The following is a 22114-nucleotide window of genomic DNA, read 5'->3' as shown; positions in this document are numbered from 1 at the left end:
AATTTAGAAAGAGAACCTGATTTTGCCCAAGATCACACAGGAAGTCAGCAGCAAAGGTAGAACTAAAACTGAGATCCCATGATTTCTCCCATCTAGTAGTTCCATGCTTTCACCAACAGACTCCATTGCAATATTTTCAGCACTTTCATTTTTACTTTCTAGTTTGTTTTGCTTTGCGGGGGGGGGGGGGGGGGGGGGGGGGTTCTTGGGATAGGTCTGGAAGACTAGAAGATCTGACTTCTTAATGCAGTTGATAACACAAATGTAACCACAAAAGCAATTCTGGTGCTACCTTGACATATACATCATTACCTGGGGTTTTAACCTCTGAGGGGTAGCCAGTTGTCCTGTGGTTAACAGCAAGTATTCGGAAAGCATATAGCACAGAGGGGTTCAACCCTCCTACTTTGTGGTCCCGGATCTCTGGTTGGATGTCGGCAACGATATCCCAAGAATCTACCTTCCTTGTGCTACGAGGAGAGGACCTTTTGCTCACCCGCCGCTGCACCATGAACCCAGTCAAGTTCCCTCTGCCTTGGGTCATCCATTCCACATCAACTTCAGTCCTTTGACGACTGTACATTAGTTTGCTGATTGTGACGTTGGGAGGGTTGGGGTACTCTGTGGAAAGAAATTATATAAAAGATCATAACAACCCTTTCCTTCAAAACAATTTTCATACACTTGGTAACCATCATGGACAAAAGCTGTGAAATGAAGTCTCCAATAGCAGTTCCAGAGTGAAACCTAGATATATAGAATACGGTGACAGATAAAGCCTGCAGTGATCATAATTCCAATCTACTTATTTTCTTATTTACTCCATATAACCAACCGTTCACAGGTGGTGGGATGCAAATGCCATCATTGGTTATACGGTTCTTAGAAAAGTGGTTAAGCAGATGGTGTAAAGGATTGAGCTTAAGATGAGTCAATTAACTAGATGGGGAAATGAAATCAGAACTTCCACTCTGTAGCGATGTTACCTCTATTAGATAAATGGCTTTGGGGAAACATGGAATACAATCTATAAACACTTGTATTTCTTAAACTCCAAACCCTGGGTAATGAGTTCAGTGCAGCACAAGTAGTGGTGATTCCAACTCACAAAAGGACATGGAGGTACTGCAACATTTTAAACCACAGACTCCACAGTAAAATACACAGATAGCAGCACCAAGAAAAAAAAGTCTTAGCACAGAATTCATATGCCAGCAAAACAAGCACAGTTCATCCTCAACGGCATGTTCTACTTACTATTGAGGTTGAAATGAATGTTGAGACAAGCGGAAACTTTCTTTTTTTAAATCCCCATATTCCTTATTAGGCTTTGTCAGAAAAGATAGTTATGAAGTCAATATTTAAAAGCATATATATGATCAGCAGTGGTGCCAGAAGTATAGGTGCTTTACAAAAAATCTGGGTCTGCATAGGTAATTCTGGACATAAGGTGAATGGGGAATTATCAAGGTGTGATAAAAGGCAGTACCACAGATTACTGTCTCCCTTGCTGAAGGACTTGCAAGCCACCTTGCAAGCAGTGTTACTCCATCAGCCTGGGATCATTAGGCCACCAAGATGCAGCCCTATGCTTCCATATCAATTTGTCTGTCCATTGAGGGGAAATGAGTGAATCACCATAACTGAACAATGATGGATCAATTTTCTCAGCTGGTGCCTCCTGTTGGTGGTATCTGGTAGTAATGGAATCCACTCTGTACACATGGGTTATTATCCTTGACCCTTTGAGTGAATAGATCTCTTTCTTGAATTCATTTTGCACCCAGATCTGCACTGTATTGCTCTTCAGGGCAGAGATTGGCAGAATCCCTCATTTCACTTGTAATCTACAAAGCAGGATGTCCTTTAGTAGAAGGTCTGTCATCAGTAATCGCTTCCTCATTTCCAGAGTAAGCTCTCTAAAGAAAGTAACTGATGTCACTATTCCAGGCTGCAACTTCAATGATTTGGAGCAGCATACCACTCTGGACCCAAGTCTTTCCTCAGGGTGGTGCTGTCCCACTTTCTCACAGGCCTCACTGCACCTCTGAGCCAACTGTCCAAACAAGCTGGTGTTGGTACCCACAATATGTTACTATGGTGTTGTCTCTTCCTTTTGCAATCTCTGGTACATTCTCCTGAATCCCCATGACCTTCTCAGGGAACTGTACTTCAACAAATACATAACCTTAATATGATAGCTGGTTTCACTGAGGCCCCATATGGCTAGAAGCAGATGCCTCAGGTATGCTTCATTTCAGTTAAAGATTATGGTGAGCTGGGACCCTCCATCTAGCAGTGTTTTATCTGGGTGTCCTTTCACTTTCACTGACACCACAGGTGCTAATCCAATTACTTCTTTTGGGAGATCTGGGGCTGAGTGGTTGGTTAGCATTGCCTTGGCACTGGAGCTCTTTGCTTTGCAGGACCCCAGGTGCTTCTTCACTGGGTGCCTCAAAAGTTTCCTGGTGGCTTGCGAGGCTTAGTCTCCTTTTATGCCCCCCCCCCCCCTTCCCATTACCATATTCTGTGGCTAGGGTGTAGCCCTTTGCTGGTGGCTTCCATATTCACCATTAAACACAGAGATAGGCCTCCACACCTTGTTCTTTGCATGAAGACCAGTTGCAAGTGGTGCCTGGGTTTCTTTGAACTTCTTAAAGTTCCACAACTTCATCCTTTCAGGCTCTAACTGTCCCTAGTGAAACTGCACCTCCTTCAGAGTGGCAGCCTCCTGGCAAAGCCTGGCCACTAATATCCACAAATCCTCCTCAAGGTCCCTCTCAGTTGTTGGTTTAGACACTATGCTTCCCTGTGGTTTCAGGAAAGCTATTTTCCTTTGTAGATATTTAATAGACTCTGTTGGGCAAGCTAATTCATTTACCTTTGCAGAAGTTCTAACTGGCAGTTCAGAGACCTTTGTCATCCTTATCAAGCCAGACTTGCAGCTCCTTGTTCCTTCTCATTTCTTTCAGAATCTGTAGGGACCGGGGAAGGGGGAGGAGACAGAGAGGTTCTTCCACTGCCTTAAGTTTCAGATGTGCAATCATTTGGCACCATGTGGATCATCTCATACCAGCTGCTTCAATTGGGCTAGACCATCTTTCTGAATAACTCTCCTGAGTAGTGTTTCGAGCCTCTGGAGATCATTCTGAGATTGAAACTATAGATCAGACCCCCTTTCTGTAGTGCCAAATGTACTCTCCAGTGCTTCTAGGCACTCCTCAGGTTTGGCTTAAGAGCTTTCAGTTTTGAGGGTCACAAAAAACTCTAGGTCCAATATTTAGCTGGCGGCAGTGAACATTTTGCTCACCGTCGATGGAATTATTCCCAGATATTCAAAGCCATGACTTTGTGGGCTTCGGCTTTGAATATCTGGTTATTTTTAAGCTGGATAATACATAGTCGCTTAAGTAGATATTGAGCACTTAAGCGGCCATGGGTTAGTGCATAAAATAGGACAGACTTTTATGCGACCCATTTATGTGCTAGACCCGGCTGCTTAAGGGCTGAATATGGAAGGACAGACAGATGGACAGGCAGACATTCTCAACGTCTTTTGTATAATTCTTTCCAACTTCCATTCGGTTAGAAAGAATAGAATAACTTCCCTGTTGGCTTTTGCACCTTTTCCAAACCGAGCATAGATGTTATAATACTGCCACTCAGCCAGGGCTTAACATAATGGATTCATGCTTCATTTTATTTTCTTCTAAGAGGGAAAAAAAGAAGCTTAATAGCTTTGCTGTTCATTTGGCGACACTTATTTTAGAAACATCTCCATGTGTAAGTAGCAGCATTTACACATGTAGCTTGTAAATGACATTTCAGAAAGCCAGAGTTCCACACTACAGAGGTATTTCAAAGAGGCATGGTTTGGACATGCCTTGGAAATGGCAGAAATCCCAGGTTATATTGCTCGATAAATATATACATGTGGGAAAAATTCTCCCTGTCAGGTTTTTACATCCTCTCAGAAGCACACACAGATTTTTTAAAATGCTTATTTTGGTCAGGGCTTTTCACAAGGAATTAAAGGATAAATTCTCCGTAATTCCCCATTTTTTATTTCCACCATCAAAATTACTACTACTACTTAACATTTCTTTAGTGCTACTAGACCTATGCAGTGCTGTACACTTGAACATGTAAGAGACAGTCCCTGACAGAGCTTGCAATCTAATCAAGACAGACAAACAAGACAAATAAGGAATAAGGGAATTAAGGTGGGAATGATAAAACAGACATGGGAACTGAACAAGTGAATAGGAGTTATAAGCAGCCTCAAAAAGGTGGGCTTGCCTTTAGCCTAGATTTGAAGACGAGTGGAGCTGGAGCTTGACGTACGGATTCAGGAAGTCTATTCTAGGTGTATGGTGCAGCAAAATAAAAGGAACAGAGTCTGGAGTTGGTAGTGGAGGAGAAGGGTATAGATAAGAGAGATTTACCCGATGAAAGGAGATCCTGGGGAGGAGTGTAGGGAGAGATAAGTGTGGAGAGGTACTGAGGAGCTGCAGAGTGAATGTACTTGTAGGTCAATAAGACGAGTTTGAATTGTGTGCGGAAATGAAGAGGGAGCCAACGAAGTGATTTGAGGAGAGGGCTAATATGAGCATAGTGACACTGGTGGAATATAAGACATGCAGCAGAAATTTGAACAGGTTGAAGGGGAAAGAGATGGCTTAGTGGAAGACCTGTGAGAAGCAAGTTGCAGTAGTCTAAGTGAGAGGTTATATGAGTGTGGATAAGGGTTTTGTTAGTGTCCTCTGAGCACACACATGAAGGAAAGTAAAAATAATGGCTTTACTACTTAATTAGCTGCAGCTCTATACAAGTAAAATGGAACAGCTACACATGGCTGGCTTGCAGCTATAATCTTCAGTGCATCCTCATTTTAATGTAACTTTGCAAACTGCACTCAGGAAATAAACACAATTTGGAGGAAGTTACTTTAAATTAGTGGCATATTTAAGGTAGGTGCTTCGTGGCGTACATACCCCCTGTCAGATCCGCCCCCCCCCCCCCCTTAAAATCTTCTTGATGTGTTCACCCGGCAGCGGCAGCAGCACTCATAGGCTGCCTGCAGCCTGCTCCAAGACTTCCTCCCTCAAGGAGGAAGTACCGGAGCAGGCCGCAGGCAGCTCATGAATGCTGCTGCTGCTGCTGTTGCTGGATGAAGACGCTGAAAGGAATTTGAGGTGGGGGTGGGGTGGGGTGGGGTGGCAGTGGTGGCATGGTGGAGCGGCGTGGAGAGGGCAGTGGTGCAAGGGGGAGCAGCAGCACAGGGAGGAGCAAGGGGCAGTAGCGTAAGGGGGAGTGGCAAGGGTGGTGGCGCAGGGAGAATCGGTGGGGGTGGTGGTACAGGAGGAACTGTGAAGGACAGTGGCACAGGAGGGAGTGGAAGGGGGTGGCAGCGCAGGAGGAGTGATGCACCCCCTGTAAAAAGTTCCTGGTTACACTACTGCTTGAAATGGACTTACTTTTCACCTGCAGGCTTATGGAAAGGTTGGAACGCCCCACTGCATTGAATGCTGAGCATTTGTAGATGCCACTATCATCATTCCATGTAGTATCCCAGATGGTGAGATTGGACCAGCTACTCTCTTGCAGAATGCCATACTTCTGCGAGTCAGGCACGATGACCACATTCTTGTTATTGTACCAGAACATCTCTGAAGTCGGTTGAGCACTTTTCAGGAAGCAGCTGAGTTGTGCCGTTCCACCATCAAATAGAGACACTGAGTTTCTCTCTGTTTCAAGCCTGGGTGTTTCTGCAAGGGTCAAGATGTATGAATGAAGGTTAACAGTGCAACTTCAGGAACATGTTCATTTATCAATATTGGAATATTCCCCTAACATCTTGCCAGTACATTTTGTTTTGTACTGCTCGAGAAGGAAGCATATTCCTTGGCATCGTAATATCCTTTTGTTGGACCAGAGGTGAAGGAGCAGGGCTTTTTTTGAGGGGGTACTGAGTACCAGCACCTTTTCCTTTGTCTGCTAAAATTGACCCATGGACCCCAAGTTTTAATGAAAGGGCTCAGGTTCTACACACCAATTCTACTTTGTCATAAATCCTGTGACTGGTTGCAGGGGGCTTGGTTATTGTGGGGTGGGTCCCTCAGTGATCACTCCCCCCTTGAAGGGTGGCCTGGCATTTGAGTACCGGCACCTTTTTTCTAGAAAAAACGTGCTGTGAAGGAGTAGCCAGATTCTGAACCGCAGAAGCCAGGTCTCAAATCCTGCTTCATCCTCCATTACTGAGGGCCCATTTTACTAAGTGGCCGCTCACTAAACAGGAAGTACCACTGGATTACTGCAGCAGCCCGGCGATCATATTTATATTTTTGTAGCACCGGAGTGTACCCGGTGGTAATCGGGCTGTGCCGCCTGCTGCCCGATTACCACCGGGTTAGCGCGGGAGCCCTTTCCGCTACATCAATGGGTGGTGGTAAGGTCTCCCCCCCCCCCAAAATAGCCGTGCGGCAAATGCTTTACTTGCCACACGGCCATTTCCTGCAAGAAAGAGAGACTTCCCTTGGTAAAAGGGGTCCTTAGGGACACATTTAATAACATGTTAATTTAAGTTAAGAACATGCACCCTAATTCTATGTGGTGTGCTACAAGTTAGGTGCCAATTAGATGCTCAAACAAACTGTAGGTGCCCAAAAGGGGATAAACAGCAGTTTGTCACCTAACTGTATTAGGCTCTATTCTATAAGTGAGCACCTAAGTGCTTTAGCACCTAACTACAAAGGAGGGGTGCATGTGGCAGACATGAGTGGGTCACACACTTAAGCGCCAACCTTATAGAATACTGTAAGTTCTATGCCTAGTGCTAACACTTAGATTCTAACATTTACACCTGCCAATTATATGGTGTAAGTGTTGGCACCTAAATGCCAACTTAAGCTTCTCTCTATAACAGAATTTGGGCTGTAAGAATAGGTGCATATATGTGTATATTTTATAACAGATGTACATAAGTGCAGATTCCATCCCTGCTCCACCTGTTCTCCACCTCCAGGAACATCTATGCATATATCATGTTAAAGCTGGCACTGTTCCCACGCACCTACAATACAAATGTGTATAACCCTGGGAGATTGTATGGGCCCGATATTCAGCTAGTGGCAGGCAGCGCGTTTGCTGTCTGTTGCTGCCGTTAAACCCAGATATTCAATACTGAGCTGTATCTGGTGACCGACATCGAATATCTGGATTTATTTTGGCTGCTAAAATGTTAACTGGCTAAGCTGATATTCAGCGCTAACTGGTTAACTTTTTAGCAGTCCCAAGTTAGGCCTGCTATTTAAGCGGTCTATTTTGACCACGTAACGTGATAGTCAGTTAGGCGCTGAATATCCATGCCTAACTGGCTATGTTGCATAATATATTTTAAAAAAAATCAACCAGTCCACATATTTTGGAAGTAGAGTGATATGATAAACAGAAATCACTACTGAAACAAAATGCAAAAAGTGATTTTGTGAATGTAGAGCACTGCTAGAACATACTGCAATACCCAATAATACACAATTGCACTTATCTTTTATAAAGTGGTGCTCAATGGATAGCTGCTCTAGGCTGTGCGGTCCTTCATTTCAAGCCCTGAGCCGACGATGGCCAGCGTTTCGCTGCTTCTTCAGGGTCTCGGGCCGTGAAACAGCGCTCCTATGCAGTGTTTCAGTAGTGATTTGTGTTTATCATATCACTCTATTTCCAAAATATTTTTTTGGACCGCAGACATTAAAAGAAAATTTAGATCTGTGGCACCATAAGGTTTTTTGGCCAATGATGATGAGAAGACCATTGGGTCTGTTTAAGCTCCATGAGATTGTGTTTGATCTTGGAGCTCATTGAGGCCATTTTCCTTTAAATATAGTCATTTTCTAATATGTGGACTGGTTGATTTTTTTTTAAAAATATTTTGTGCTTCCACACCACCTGATTAGTTCTTATGTTGCATAATATCACCAGTTATCTCCTGCTGAATATCCACAGTTAGGTACTTAAATACCGGGTTACTCAATTGTCATGGATTTGATATACTGCCTTTCTGTAGTACAACCAAAGCAGTTTACATTTATTATATGCGGGTACTTTGTCCCTAAGGGGCTCACAATCTAAGCTTTTGTACCCAGGGCAATGGAAGGTTAAGTGATTTGCCCAAGATCATAAAGAGCCACAGTGGGAATTGAACTCAATTCCCAGGATCTCAGCCCACCATAACAGATTCTAGGTACCTAGGTTGTGTTACAGAATATGAACATACCCTGCCGTCTTGAGAGGCCTAAATGAGGCTCCCAGTTACAAAATTACCACCTTAGTTAATACACATATAAGTGTACAGAACATATTGGCTAGGTGTTCTTGGGGTAAGGGGTTGGGATTGAGAGGGTACTTACACACACACTTTGGATTACCAAAAACATGCAGGTAGCTTTCCACAGAAAATGTATCTGTACTACATAAATAGTAGGCTCAGAAATTTTTCCCTTTGGAAATTGATGTAAAGTCCATGGGTAAAAAATACCCAAAGACTTAACAGATGCACATGCTGTTTTGAAAGTTGCCTCAAGAAAAAAAATAACTTGTGATATTCAAATACTTTAGATTGTTTTCACTATAACTTTTTTTATGTAATAAAACAAAGTAAGAGTCTTTTGTTGTGAGAAGTACGGCAAAGTAAGATTGCCAAAATATTCGAAAGAATTGCACTGGTTAGAATCTAATATTTTGCTCGACAGTGAAGAATTTCCAGCAGCATTGGACTTGCCTTTCCAGAAATACTGTCGACTACTTTATACGGTTGTGTGACATATTTCCTTGCAATAAACGAAACCCTCATGCGAAGCAACAGAAATCCTCCCTAGGCTTTTGACCACCCCTTGATGAATACTGGTGACTAATGGGGGGGGGGGGGGGGGGGGAGAGAATTCATCAAGGTACAATAACAGAGTGCCTTACTGCACCTTAATTTCCCACAGGATTCAGCAACCTGCGGGATCCAGTCCCACGGGTTCCTGAATCCCATGTTAAGAGACTAATGCTGCAGCAAACCACCTTGAAAAAGGTGTTATTCCTGTGGCCCAGGATTTGCTGCTCAATGTTCCTGGGCAGTGAAATTTTACCTTCATTTTTAGACCCTAATGTGTTAGAATATTTGCATAGTAATAAGATGCAAAACATTCAAATGCATTACTGTGTAACCTGTGGCGACTTAAATGTTGTCATGGAAAATTAAGTTGAGCCGCATTAGGGCCTTTTAAGTTGTATTAAGAGGCTTATAATGTGACTTAAAGCCCTAATGTGGCTTGATAACTTCCCCCCATATGAGATTTTAGCCACTGCACTTCTGAAATATGAAGGACATATCATCTGCTATTGATGAAAACTGAAAGCAAGAATATATTTTTTGCAAGTGAACACTAGACCCCTGGATTTCTGCCACTTATCCCTAGAGACGGGTACTTTGGCTCCTTTCACACTTACCCAGCGTGACACGACACTCTTTTGCCTTAGCATTCAGTGGGTGGAAGGCAGTGCATGAGAAGGTCTTGCCATTATATGTGGTGTTAGATTTTAAGGCGTGAATGTGGATGGATTCTTTTGGCTTCTCTAAGGTGCTGTTCTTCCAGTCTGTCCATGAAAGTGTGATGCGGGGTTTACCGCCTTCCAGTTCACAGGTCAGCATTATTAACTCGTTCTGTTTTGTGGCGATGGCAGAACAATTTGGGCCTCCTTCTGGGACCCCTGTAAGGGGGAAAGCATAGACAAGGAAATATACTAAAAAGAAGTCTTATCAGAACACTCTTGCTGCACTACTTCTGCACTCCTCAAGATACAAGCTTGCTTAGTTCTGGGTTCTATTTTCATTTATATTTCTCCTTTTTCATGCAAGTTAATATATTATTACATTAGCTAGCCGTAAAACTGAGCACTTTATTCATGAGAGCACCCTCCTCCTCCTCCTATGAGCTCACACAGACAACAAAGGGGATTACTTACATACTGTGACCTTGCAGAAAGCATGGTTTTGCAGTACTGGATGGAAGATTTTGCAGGTGTAGGTGCTGTCATTCCGAATCTCATTGCCTTTTTCTATTTTAGTAGCATTGGAGTATGACACAATATCACTCTTCTCTTGGTTGGATTTCAGCCATTGCAGTTCTGCAAGAGGAAGTCCCCCATTCCAGGCACACCACAGTGCCATGTCCTGGTAATTATTATGAGCTACTGCTGTGCAGGTGGGATTTCCATTGGGTAGATCTGTGTGTTGAGTGGGGAGCAAACATTGTAACAACAGCCACAAGAATTAGAGGATTCTCATCGCAATAAACCTGAGGAATTAACACACATAACTCTGGTTCCAATATCATCACTACCATTTATCCACTGTTCGACCTAGAGGAAGCCTCTGCTTCCTTTTGTCTTCATTTCCCCACCTAGTCAGAAATGCAAGCACTCATGCAGCCAGATCTGTCTGGCAGGCTGCACAGGGGACCTAGAAAAAAAAGATGCGCAAACAATTTTCACACTAGTATCACACTTATGACGCTATGAAACATTTTAGTTAGGCACAGAAGGCGTGGGTGATTGAGGGGTATAAGTGCAAATCTTCTACTCAGCATGTGGATTACAAAGAAGGAAGCCAAAAAGGTTATCTTGAATAGGGTGAAATCTTTGTAGGTGATCTGCTCTATGGGTGAAATCACAGAGGGGGCTAAATGAGAGATGGCAGAGCTGCAAGACAGCATGCAGGAATTTCATTTTGAAATTGTGCACATGATTTATAATGCAAACTTTGCATTTGCTCTAATTCAGATGTAAAGTCCACCGGTACTGCAGCATGAAAGAAAGGATCCAGCGTAGACAACTAAGTCAGTACAAGAGCTTTACAGGAAAAGTTATCAATATTGGCTACGATTAAGTCCTAGTTACTAATATCCTGGGTTAACAGTAAAATAAGTTGTCTTAGCAGTAGCCCACATTGATAACTTCCCCCCTTGTTGTCTTATAAAAGCAAATTGTACTGACATGGTTGTCTATGCTGGATCTTTTTTTTTTTTTTTGGTATTGGTTTATCTGGTATGAATCCCTACCTCTCTTAAGGGTCCAAGGGTACTGAAACATGGGTATCAATTGAAATCATTTCCCTTTCATTTAGCTTTTAAAAAAAATCTTCTTCAGTTTGTTGTTTATTTTGTGTCGATTATTCAAAAATGAAATTAAAACAAAAAAGAATTAGAAAAACAAAATGGGGCCCATTCCAGGGGCCTGTACTCCCAACTTGAGAAAATAAATTGTCTTCTCCAGATCTTCATCCACACACTCCTGCATCTATGGATTTCAATGGGTGAAAGAGTAATCTCCAGCTTCTATGTCCCACTGGTACCACATTCCAAAAAAGATGCCAGTTGACCTGAGGATGGTACTATTTTACAGTATGAACCAGCAGGGCAGGAGCAAATTTAGAAGGCTTATGCCCCATTTAATTCAGTTTATTTTTTTGATATGCATTTCAAAAAGCTGCAACGTGGTTTTACATTGAAACCCAATAAAACAAGTTACAGACAGCAAGAGAAAGCAAGAAAAGAAAAGGGGGTGGAGGATAGGGATAATTGGAAGGAATTACAATTGAGAAGACCATGGGAAAGTCAAGGGTCCCTGTGAAAAAGTGTATAGGAAGTTGCTATTCTCCCTTAATAACACTCTCTCACTGGATCATCTTAAGTGGTTAAAGACTGCACTGACCAACCGATATACACTCTACAGTGGTCAGTGTTATTTTTAAACACCGACTGTCATGGGCAGAATTAACCCAGATATTCAATGTCGGGTCATGTCCGGCATTGAATATCTGAATTTAATTGTTTAGGTGCTGGCTGCTGGAGGTTATGTTCACCTAGAGAATGACACCTGGACAAAGTTTGTTCCCGTCCCCACTCCGTCTCCAGGGGTTCTGTCTCTGTCCCCACCCTGTCCCCGTAGGTTCTGTCTCTGTCCCCGCCCCATCCCCATGGTCTCTGTCCTCATCTGAAGAAGCCTCGAACACATATGATTTTGTATTTAAATCTTTTTATTAAAGTATAAAAAGGAACAATGTGCTGTGCAACTGTTGTTTATAAATCACAAATAGAAAACAATAATAACAACAAGGAACTATAATAACCCCACCACCAACACCATCAACACCACCCTCTACTCTTCCAACCTCAACAATAGTTGACTTCTACTACCCCAAGGAACCCTAATCCACCCTGTTAAAATGTCCAGGGGTACAAAATGCAACCTATTCTATATGCCCTAGAGGGGAGAAATACGTCCTATGAAGCACTGTTATGATTTTTTAATCTGTGGATGAATAAGTCATCAACAATCTCAGGATTCAGTCTAGCTCTCCTGTCTTCCAGGGTCCTTCCTGCAATAGAAAATGTCTTCTCAGAAGATGTGCTGGTAGCTGGCAATTACAGGATCCCTCATGCAAATTTTGCCAGTTGTGGCCAGCACGTCTGCTTGTTTTTCCAAAAAAATAAAAACATTATCGCCTGCATCACTCGAACATAAATAACTGTCCAGTTCATTAACAGCCTTCAAAGTAGAGAATGACATGGGGGACAAAGTTTGTCCTCATCCCCACATGCTCTGCCCCCATCCTTGCCCCACTACTCAGATATAGACACTAGATTCACTCCCATATAGGACAATTGGGTTTTCAATTTGTTGTTATTCTGTATTTGGTGAGGGACTACCTAGTCTGTAATTACAGTGTGAGGATCTCTAGTAATCTAGCTTATTTGGCTGTCAGGTAAAAGATATACTAATGTATTAATATCTTTCATAGGTTTGGTAGTGGTTGTTAGAGTTCTGACAGTTAGGGACCCTTTTACAAAGGCGTGTAAGGGCCGACGCGTATCCAGTGTGTGCAAAATCAGCATTACCACCTGGCTATCATGTGCCCCAGGTGGTAATTCTGAATTTGGTGTGCACCGAAAACATGCGGTAGAAAATATTTTCTATTTTCTACCACATGGCGCTTACCCATCGGTAAACGGCAGAGTGTGCGTGCTGCATGCCTACTGCTCAGGTAGTGCGTGAGACCATACCGCTAAGTCAATGGGTGGCGGTAAGGTCTCAGACCGAAAATGGACACGCACTGGTTTTTATTTTGATCCATGTCTATTTCCGGCTCCTTATGTTTCAACTGTTTTTATTGATAATTCCATATACTAAACATTCCAACAATTTCATAGAAAGGATCGTTTAATTAAAAAAATGACTTACATATTGTGACCAAAAATGTTCTTTTGTTTCAGTGCTTGTCTTTATCATAGGACCTCAAATGACCAATGTTTAGCATCAGAATGTTAAACAGATGTGCTGATGCTTACCTGATATACGACTTCAACTGTAATATTCATTCACTTCTTTTTGACAAACAAAAAAGCACGCATAAGTAGAGAAATACAGGCAAATTTTGCTTCAGATTTTAAAACGGATTAAAATGATTGGAAATTGTGGCTTGATCTATTATGGAAAACAGAATAATAATACCAAGCAGTTGCTGCAGAAGAATTTGAACTGAGGAAACTTTGGTAAAAATCATTCTTCTGATACCAGAATTTGATAACATACTTCCCGACTATGTTGAAGAAAATACAGAATCTTCTGGAAGAGAGAAATAACACTTTAATCAAAAATAACTCTTATTCGATATTTTGAAAGCCTGGAAAAAAGTTGCTAGCGTATAGACATAGGAGCCAACTTTTCAAAATTATTGGGGGTGCTAATTCATATAACCCCATTCCAGGACATATACAAGGAATTTTGTCAATATTGGGGGTGCTCAAGTACCCACAGCACCCACAGAGTTAGCTCCTATGCGTATAGATAAACATATATGTTATTTAAATCTATCTAGTTTTGTATTGATGTTTCTTCTTTGATGGAAGATTCAATAAAAAAAATATTTGAACACAAAGAGTAGCTCTTAATCTAATAATTGTTACAAGTTCAAATTTAGGGGCCCGTTTACTAGGCTGTGGTAAGCAATAACGTCTGCTTCCCTCAGCAAAAAAGTGCTTACCACAGGTGAACTGAGGCATCCCGCAGTAATTTTCAAATCTGTACATGCTTTCCATGCACTAAAAATGCTGGGGCAGGTTGAGGCAGAGTGTAGGTGTGTTCTGTGCTAATTGGTTAGCACAGCTCCATTGCCACATTCTAACCGAGTAGCGCATGGTTAGCGTGTGAGCTCTTACCACCTACAAACTAGGGGCCCTGTTTACTAAGGTGCATTAGCGTTTTTAGCGCGCGTGCTAACCATGTAGGTGCCTATAGGGATATTGTAGGCACATACATGGTTAATGCACCTATAATGCTGCTTAGTAAACAGGGCCCTAGGAGGCCCTTTTACTAAGCCATGCAGGCGCCTACACGCACCCAACGCATGTCAATTTGGAATTACCGCCCAACTACTGCGTGGCATGGGCGGTAATTTCATTTTTTTTTTACATGGGTTCACTACGCGCGCCTGAAAATAATTTTTATTTTCTGTCGTGGAGCGCTAACCGTGCAGTAAAAGACATCACATGCACTTAGGCCATTACTGCCCAGTTAACGCGTGAGACCTTACCGCTAAGTCAATGGGTGGCGGTAAGGTCTCAGACCCAAAATGGACACGCGCCAATTTTCATTTTGCCACATGTCCATTTTCAGCCAAAATGTTAAATAAGGCATTTTTTTACAGGTGTGCTGAAAAACGGATATGTGGACATCCAAAACATGCGCCTACACTAGCGCAGGACATTTTTCAGCACGCCTTAGTAAAAGGACCCCTAGTTGTAGTTAAGGGCTCATGCACTAATAAGAACATTAGGAGGTCCTTTTATAAAGGACCTTAGCATGAACTAAATGCTAGCGATGCCCATAGAAATATATGGGTGACTATCGTCTAGCATGTGCTTATTTTTAGCGCGCGCTAAATACGCTAGCACACCTTTGTAAAAGGACCCATTAGCGCATGGCCATTAATGCTAGAAATAGAAAAATTGTCCATTTTACCCATGCGGGAAAAACAGCCTTAACACACAGGAATGACCCACGTAAGCACCTGCCAAGGCCACCTTTTACCGCATCTTAGAGGGCCCCTTAATGAAAGGGGCACATTGTTATGGAAGCTTGTAAAGCTGATATGTTTTCCATTACGATAGACACAAGAAAAGATATTCATGTTGTGGACCAGATAAGTAAAGGTATTTGGAAAATGTTAGCAGAAATGCTTGATTGCTATAACTCAGTGCACTTCTGCAATAAGCAAATCTCTGAAGGAAACAGTTTGCCAAGTTTTGCAAGATACTGGGAAAAAATGCTTGACAATGCAACAGATAATGCTGAAAATATGCAAGGTATCTACAGTGGTGCTGCTGCTTATTTATCAAAACTTGCACCTGGCCAAATTCATATTTGGTGCTAAGCCCATGTGTTCAATCTGGTCATGATTGATGCAGCAGACGCTGTTTGCTTTGGAAGGCTTTTTTACTTTTCTGAATACTAGGCTGTTTTTCATCAACTAAATAGGCATTTGGACAAAACTTACAGAAATGTGGGAGAGGTTCGCTGCCTAAACACTAGGAAAATCTTGAGCGTGGTCAAAAGATGATCAATTGACTAAGATCTTTGGTAGACTTAATGATCCATCAAACTGCTTGTTCATAACCTTGATAACGGCAATAAAACAGACTGCACAGAGAGGGAAATGGGAAGGGACAACACTCAGAAACTCCTTATGCTCATTTCAAATTATTTTAAAATCAAGAAAGAACCTCTTCAGACGTGTGCCAGAGTTTTAGCTCCAGGCTCAAATTCTTTTTAAAACTCCCCAGAAGTGTTTTGTTAAGTTTAAAGGACAAGAATATGTGTTTTCAGATCCAGGGCATCTTTAAAATGCTGGTACTTGGCCAAGAGCAGATCCTCAATAGAACTTCAGAGGAAGGATCATTGGAAAGTTCAGGCAGCTGTTGATGATTAAGGAGGTATTCACTATGGCAATGTTGATGGGCAGATTTACTGTTTCTTTGTGTTTTTTGTAATTAGGAAAGAAGCTGCTCTCTCCTACCTATGGGGCACAGGCGTAGCTAGGTGGGGCCACAGGGGCCTGCCCCCCCCAAATTTCATCCAGGCCCCTGGCTTTGCTGGCGGGAGTCCCCAACCCCCGCCAGCCGAAGCCTTCTTCAGATCCGATCTCCGGCGCGCTGCGTTTCCTGCCCTGTGCTCTTTCTTCCTCCTGATGTCCTGCACGTTCCTTTAAGTGAAACTGAGCATGCACAGGACGTCAGCAAAAAGAAAGAGCAGGGCAGCAAACGCAGCTGCGCTGGAGACCGGCACTGAAGAAGGCTTTGGCTGGCGGGGGTTGGGGACCCCCACCAGCAAATGTATTTGCTTTTTCGGGGAGAACGATGAGACGGTGCGGGGAAGTGGCGAGGCTGCAGGGGGCATGACGGCGGGGTGGCAGACTTAAAATGTGCCCCCCACCTCGGGCTCTGGCCCCCTCCCACTGCGAGGTCTGGCTATGCCCCTGCTATGGGGCCCTATTATGAAAGGGTCGCCACGCAGCAACCCCGAACGACCGCCAGCCCAACGCAGCCACTGACGGTAGGGATGTACATTTGTTAGCATGCCTTTAAAATTTTAGTGCATTTAAAATCAATTTAACTCACATTATCCTATGAATTTATTGTGCATACAATTGATTTGCCTGCATTAAAAAGTTCTAAAGCCCATTCAAAATTTTTTTTTTATTAAACTGAATGTGTTAAACAAACTGAAAAACCCCCAGAAAACAGAAAATTTCCATAAATTCTGAAAACAACAACGTTTTGGCTTCACACATCTCTAATCTGTGTTGATCCTCCTTGTCTCACTCATTCTGTCATGGCTGCCTGCTTTATTTCCTGTCATATATGCACTCTCCTGGCCGCACACATCCTCTTCTGTGTATTCAGTACCTAATGATTGTCACGCTTTCTGCTAATTTTGCAAACTTCTATTGTACTTACAGTAAACTGTGAGGCTGATGGTGATCTGGGTGCGTGTGTTGAGGTGGGTGTTCTGTGCCAGGCAGGTGTAGCTTCCTGTCTGGGTGCGGGAGATCTTGGAGATCACATACATCTGTCCTGAGAAGATCTGAGAGTTGTTGTAGAACCACATATAATGGCTAGGAGGGTTAGATGATGCCAGGCAGGTCAAGGTCACTTCCTCTTGCTCATTGGCAGCAAAGCCGTTCTCAGTGATCGCAAATGGCTGAATGCTGATCACTGGTTCATCAGGACCATCTGGAGGGGAAAAAAATTGTTAATTAAGACATATATCCAAAATTTATTTTTTAATTTTTTGTTACATTTGTACCCCGCTCTTTCCCACTCATGGCAGGCTCAATGCAGCGGGCAATGGAGGGTTAAGTGACTTGCCCAGAGTCACAAGGAGCTGCCTGTGCCGGGAATCGAACTCAGTTCCTCAGTTCCCCAGGACCAAAGTCCACCACCCTAACCACTAGGCCACTCCTCCACTAATGACTTCTGATTGGGCCAATTTTTCTATGTAATTCATTCATAGGCTAATATCTGTTACTAAAAACTTCAGGGGTGTTCTGAGTTCTGATATGCCCTCATAATTTTTTCTCACTGAAGTCTTTCTCTTTCTGCAAACATTTACTAAGACCTCAGAAAACCACTGTACCTGGTACGTCCAGGGATCTGGTAACTTTGCTATAGGTCATGCCATTCCCCCATATCAAAACTTTGATGATAATGTCAGAGATAGTGCTGATATTCAGCACTTAAGCAGCCAGGGTTAGTGCATAAATGGGAGCGCATAAATGTCTGTCCTATCTTTGGGCCCCTTTTACAAAGCAGCAGTAAGTCCAACGCAGGCTTACCACTCGCTAAAAAGGAATTACCACTGTGCTACCGCAGCAGCTTGGCGGTAGTTCCCACCCCCAGCGAAGCGTCATATCCAGCGCTACAAAAATACATTTATTTTTGAAGCACCGGTGTGAACCCCGGAGGTAATCGGTGCAGCCTCACTTGCTGCATGACCATTTCTTTAAAAAAAAAAAGAGAAAGACCTATCTTTTACCCACTGCGAAAAAAGGGGGCTTTGGTGCACGTCAAAAACACGCACCAATGCTAGCTCAGGCCCCCTTTTGCTACAGCTTGGTAAAGGGGGCCCTTTATGCGGTAACCCATGGCCACTTAAGTGATGAATATTGACTTAAGCAACTGTGCATTAGCCAGATTAAAAAATAACTGGATATTGAAAGCCAAAGCCCACACTGTCCCAGCTTTGAATATCCAGAAATAACACCGTCAGCGATGGGCAAAACATTCACCGCCAGCAGCAGAATATTGACCCCTCTGTTTATAAATTTAGGTCTGCAATTCATTTACTTTGATTCACAAGCCTAGTGCTGAAAATCAGGGCTAAACTCCTAACTTTTTTCCCCACTCTAAATCTGCCCCTGCCTGTTGCCTCTCATTTTTTATTCTCCTAAATTTAGGAGTTTAATAAAATATTCAAAGGATTTATGCTCCTAACTTTGATAGTAATGTTCATAAATTGGCCTCTTTGAAAATTTACTTATTTTATTTTTCCAATCTTCTTGATCACAGTCTCTATTTTCTGGTTTACTGTTTTCTCATAATTCTTTTTAGTTTGCCATTGCTTTGCTGTCCTCCTGTCTTAATCCATTCCTCCTTATCTTTGGCCTCGATCTTTCCCTTTCATCTCTTTCCCCACTTCTTTCTTTTCTGTGTAGCCCCCCCCCCCCCCCCCCCATGGACTTTTCCACATCATTCCACCATACCCATCATTACCCCTCTATTTCTCTCTTCTCATCCCTGCAGTCCAGCAGCTCCCTGTTCCCTTCCCCCTCCCACCCCAATAGTTTGATATCTTCCCATTCTCCCCTCTCCCTACCCCCATCCTTCTCAGTAGTCAAGTATCTTCCCTCGCCTCATCCCCCTCAAGCATCTCCCCTCTTCCCGTCCCTCCTAAAGGTTCAGCATCTTCCCATTCTCTTCCTTACCTACCCCATCAACCCTCTGAACAGTCAGACTTTGCTCCTGTCCCTACCCTCATTTTCTCAAACAGTCAAGCATCTTCCCTCTTCCTACTCTTATCCTACCAAACAACCAAGCATCTTCTGCTGTCCCGGTGGACTGGTAGACCACATCATGCAACATTAGGAATAAACAAACTAATATTTTAACACCTTGGATAGAGTAGAGAGGCCAGAATTCAAAGGGTATAGGCTCATAATCTTGACAGTAAGCAGTGACAATCCTAGGTCACCCACCCTGGTGCAATGACACCCCCCCCCCCCCCCCCAGGTGCATTCTTAGCTGCTGAGAGCAGCCGCACGGCTCTCGGCTCTACTAGCTACCTGCTCCCTCTGCCCCGGAACAGGAATATCAGCGGATAGCCAGTTACCCACTAACCCCAGATTCTATATTGTGAGACTTAAGTTACGCACACGAATCCGGTTATATTCTGGATTTGCACGCGCAACTTAATTAGTTTAACAAGCATTTATTGACACTAATTAGCATTAGAATTTACAAAAATAGCTGTCTAAGCGTATTCTATAAAGTGATGCACATAAATTCTAAGACGCAGATCTGAAAAGGGACTTGACCATGGGAGGGGTATGAGCGGGTCATGGGTGTTACATAATATGCCTGTTCCACACGTAATTTAGGCAACAGCATTTACACCAGGTATTCACTGGTGTAAATGGACCGCAATTAAACATAGTCGCAGAAAATAGGTATTGGCTATATTCTATAAACTACAGCTGGATTTAGGCGTATTCTGTAAACCATGCCTAACCTTAGACATAGTTTATCAAATACGCCTAGGCATATTTTTTTCGGCGCCGATTTTTTAGGCAAGATATATAGAATCTGGCCCTAAGTGCTGACCAGGAATATTCAGCAGGAGATAACCGGCTACCTCCTGCTGAATATTCACAGATAGCCAATTAAGCGCTATTTTAACTGTCCAGGAGCTGTTCCTGATTGGTTAAATAGCGCTGAATATCGGGGGTGGGGTCAGCTTTTTTTGAACATCAGGCCTAGTGTTGTCAATTTACCCCTTTCTGGAGGAAAAGAATCTCCTTTTGGACCTAAATATTTGCCATTTTTCTACTTTCCCCTTACTTAGAGCTCCCTTCTTTTTGTTTTAACATTTCCTGGCTCAGTCGCTTTTCTTATTTATCAATGGTTTTGGTGTAGTCAAATTTTGTTTTCATAGGGTTTCATGGGGTCATTGCATTCTGCTTATTGCTTGACCAGAATACCTTTGAATATTTGTTTTATCATGAACTCTTAGCAGTAACTTACAAATGACATCCAGATAGACTCTGTCACTGGTCACTTCATTCACCTCATTCTTGGCCTGACAGTCATACCAGCCGGCGTGTGTTCGGTTAACTGCAGTTAGAGTAAGGATGCTGCCAGTGACTTCAGCAACAGCCACAGTTCCCTCCTGATTGGTTGTTCTGTGCCAGAAATATGCAACTGGGGCTGTGCCATTCTTCACTGTACAACTCAGTGCCACCGGTGACCCTTCCACTGGAGCAGAGTTATTTATCTGAAGTAAGGGCTTTGAAATAGGGGCTATGGAAATAAAAATAAAGGACAGAGTCAAGCTTTAGAAATACAGAAATGCAAACTATGAAACGTAGAAGCATATATAGAAATCTCATCTGTTCATGAGACCTCAGATACATCGAGCCAAATTCTTGCTAAACTTTTCTTGCAAGTGTATAATGTTGATAATGCCATTAAATCTGCTTTCTTTGCATTATCACAATTGATTCATTTCTTAAGTAATAAGGCCCTGGTAGCTGCAGCTAATGCTGGGATCCCTATGCTTTCTGGGAAAGATTCTGTGTAAGGCTGCTAATTAATAATAAGATGAGCAACTGTTCTGGCTAATTTGCCTTATTAGAGTTTTTGTTTCTTCTTAGGTTTACTCTCCTTAATACCTTGCTGTGTCCCAAAATATCGAGTTGAACGTTGCTTCAAAAATTTTTGTTTTACCTATGTTTTGTTCTGATTAAATTGATTCTGTCTACAACTCGCTTTTTTCCATTTTAAGTTTCATCTTGATATAAAGCTTTCAAACTCATAAATAAAAAGGAAAAAGAAAGACTTATAGAAAGTGACAGTGGATAAAGACATGCAGCCTATCCAGTCTTCCCATCTACACCAACTACTAAGCTCTGCAATCCTTCCCTCTCTCTCAGGGATCCTCTTTGCTTGTCCCATGCTTTCTTGAATTCAGATACTCTACTTATCTCAACCATCTCTACTGAAAGGCTGTTCCACACATCCACCACCCTTTCTCTGAAGACACTAAGCCGCCTAAGCGTCTATGTGCACCCAACGTGCGCCAAAATGGAGTTACCGCCCGGTTACCATGTGTCTTTTGCAATAATTTCATTTTTGGCATGCAGCCGATATGCGTGGCCGAAAGTAATTTTTCAGTCACACATATCGGCCAGTCACCAAGTAGCATTTGACGCACGTAGGTCATTACCGCCCAGTTACCTCATGAGACTTTACCACTAGGTCAATGGCTGGTGATAAGGTCGCAGACTGAAAATGGATGCGTGGCAATTTTGATTTCGCTGCACATCCATTTTTGGCAAAAATTTTTAAAAAGGCCTTTTTTATAGGCGTGCTGAAAAATGGATTGGCGCGCACACCCAAAACCAGCACCTACACTACCGCAAGCCATTTTTCAGCACACCTTAGTAAAAGGACCCCATATTTTCTTAAATTACAGAAAGTTTGCAAAGCTCAGCTAGTCTCCCTTGACTGGGATCAGGGGCAATGTTCCCTCTAAGCGGAGTGCGTGAGCAATCGCTCATACATTGTAGGAGCGTAGCTCACAGATTTTACATGGTCGCTCACAAAATGACTCACCCTACGATATGCGTTGCTAACACTAAATTGTTGGGTTTTAAAACTTGTTGCTCACACGAAAAACGTACGCACCTGGCCACTCCTTATGGAGAGCATTGGTCTGGGGGATCTTGAATGGGGGAGAA

The 22114-nt window shown here is 42.8% G+C and overlaps 1 protein-coding gene across 1 annotated transcript in view; it reads right to left on the bottom strand.

Moving 5' to 3' along the window:
• Positions 1-22114, bottom strand: part of VSIG10L2 (V-set and immunoglobulin domain containing 10 like 2) — a 66388-nt gene that overhangs the window by 29929 nt on the left and 14345 nt on the right. The window contains exons 3-8 of the mRNA XM_030220463.1: positions 20400-20675; positions 17058-17333; positions 10009-10269; positions 9493-9753; positions 5478-5768; positions 313-621 (exon numbers count right to left, since the gene is read on the bottom strand). Coding sequence (XP_030076323.1) covers positions 313-621; positions 5478-5768; positions 9493-9753; positions 10009-10269; positions 17058-17333; positions 20400-20675 — 1674 coding nt within the window. The remainder of the gene's footprint in view (positions 1-312; positions 622-5477; positions 5769-9492; positions 9754-10008; positions 10270-17057; positions 17334-20399; positions 20676-22114) is intronic.

Source organism: Microcaecilia unicolor, chromosome 12 (genome assembly GCF_901765095.1).
Source record: "Microcaecilia unicolor chromosome 12, aMicUni1.1, whole genome shotgun sequence".
Classification (NCBI taxonomy): Eukaryota; Metazoa; Chordata; class Amphibia; order Gymnophiona; family Siphonopidae; genus Microcaecilia; species Microcaecilia unicolor.
This window is presented reverse-complemented; position numbering and strand designations above follow the sequence as displayed.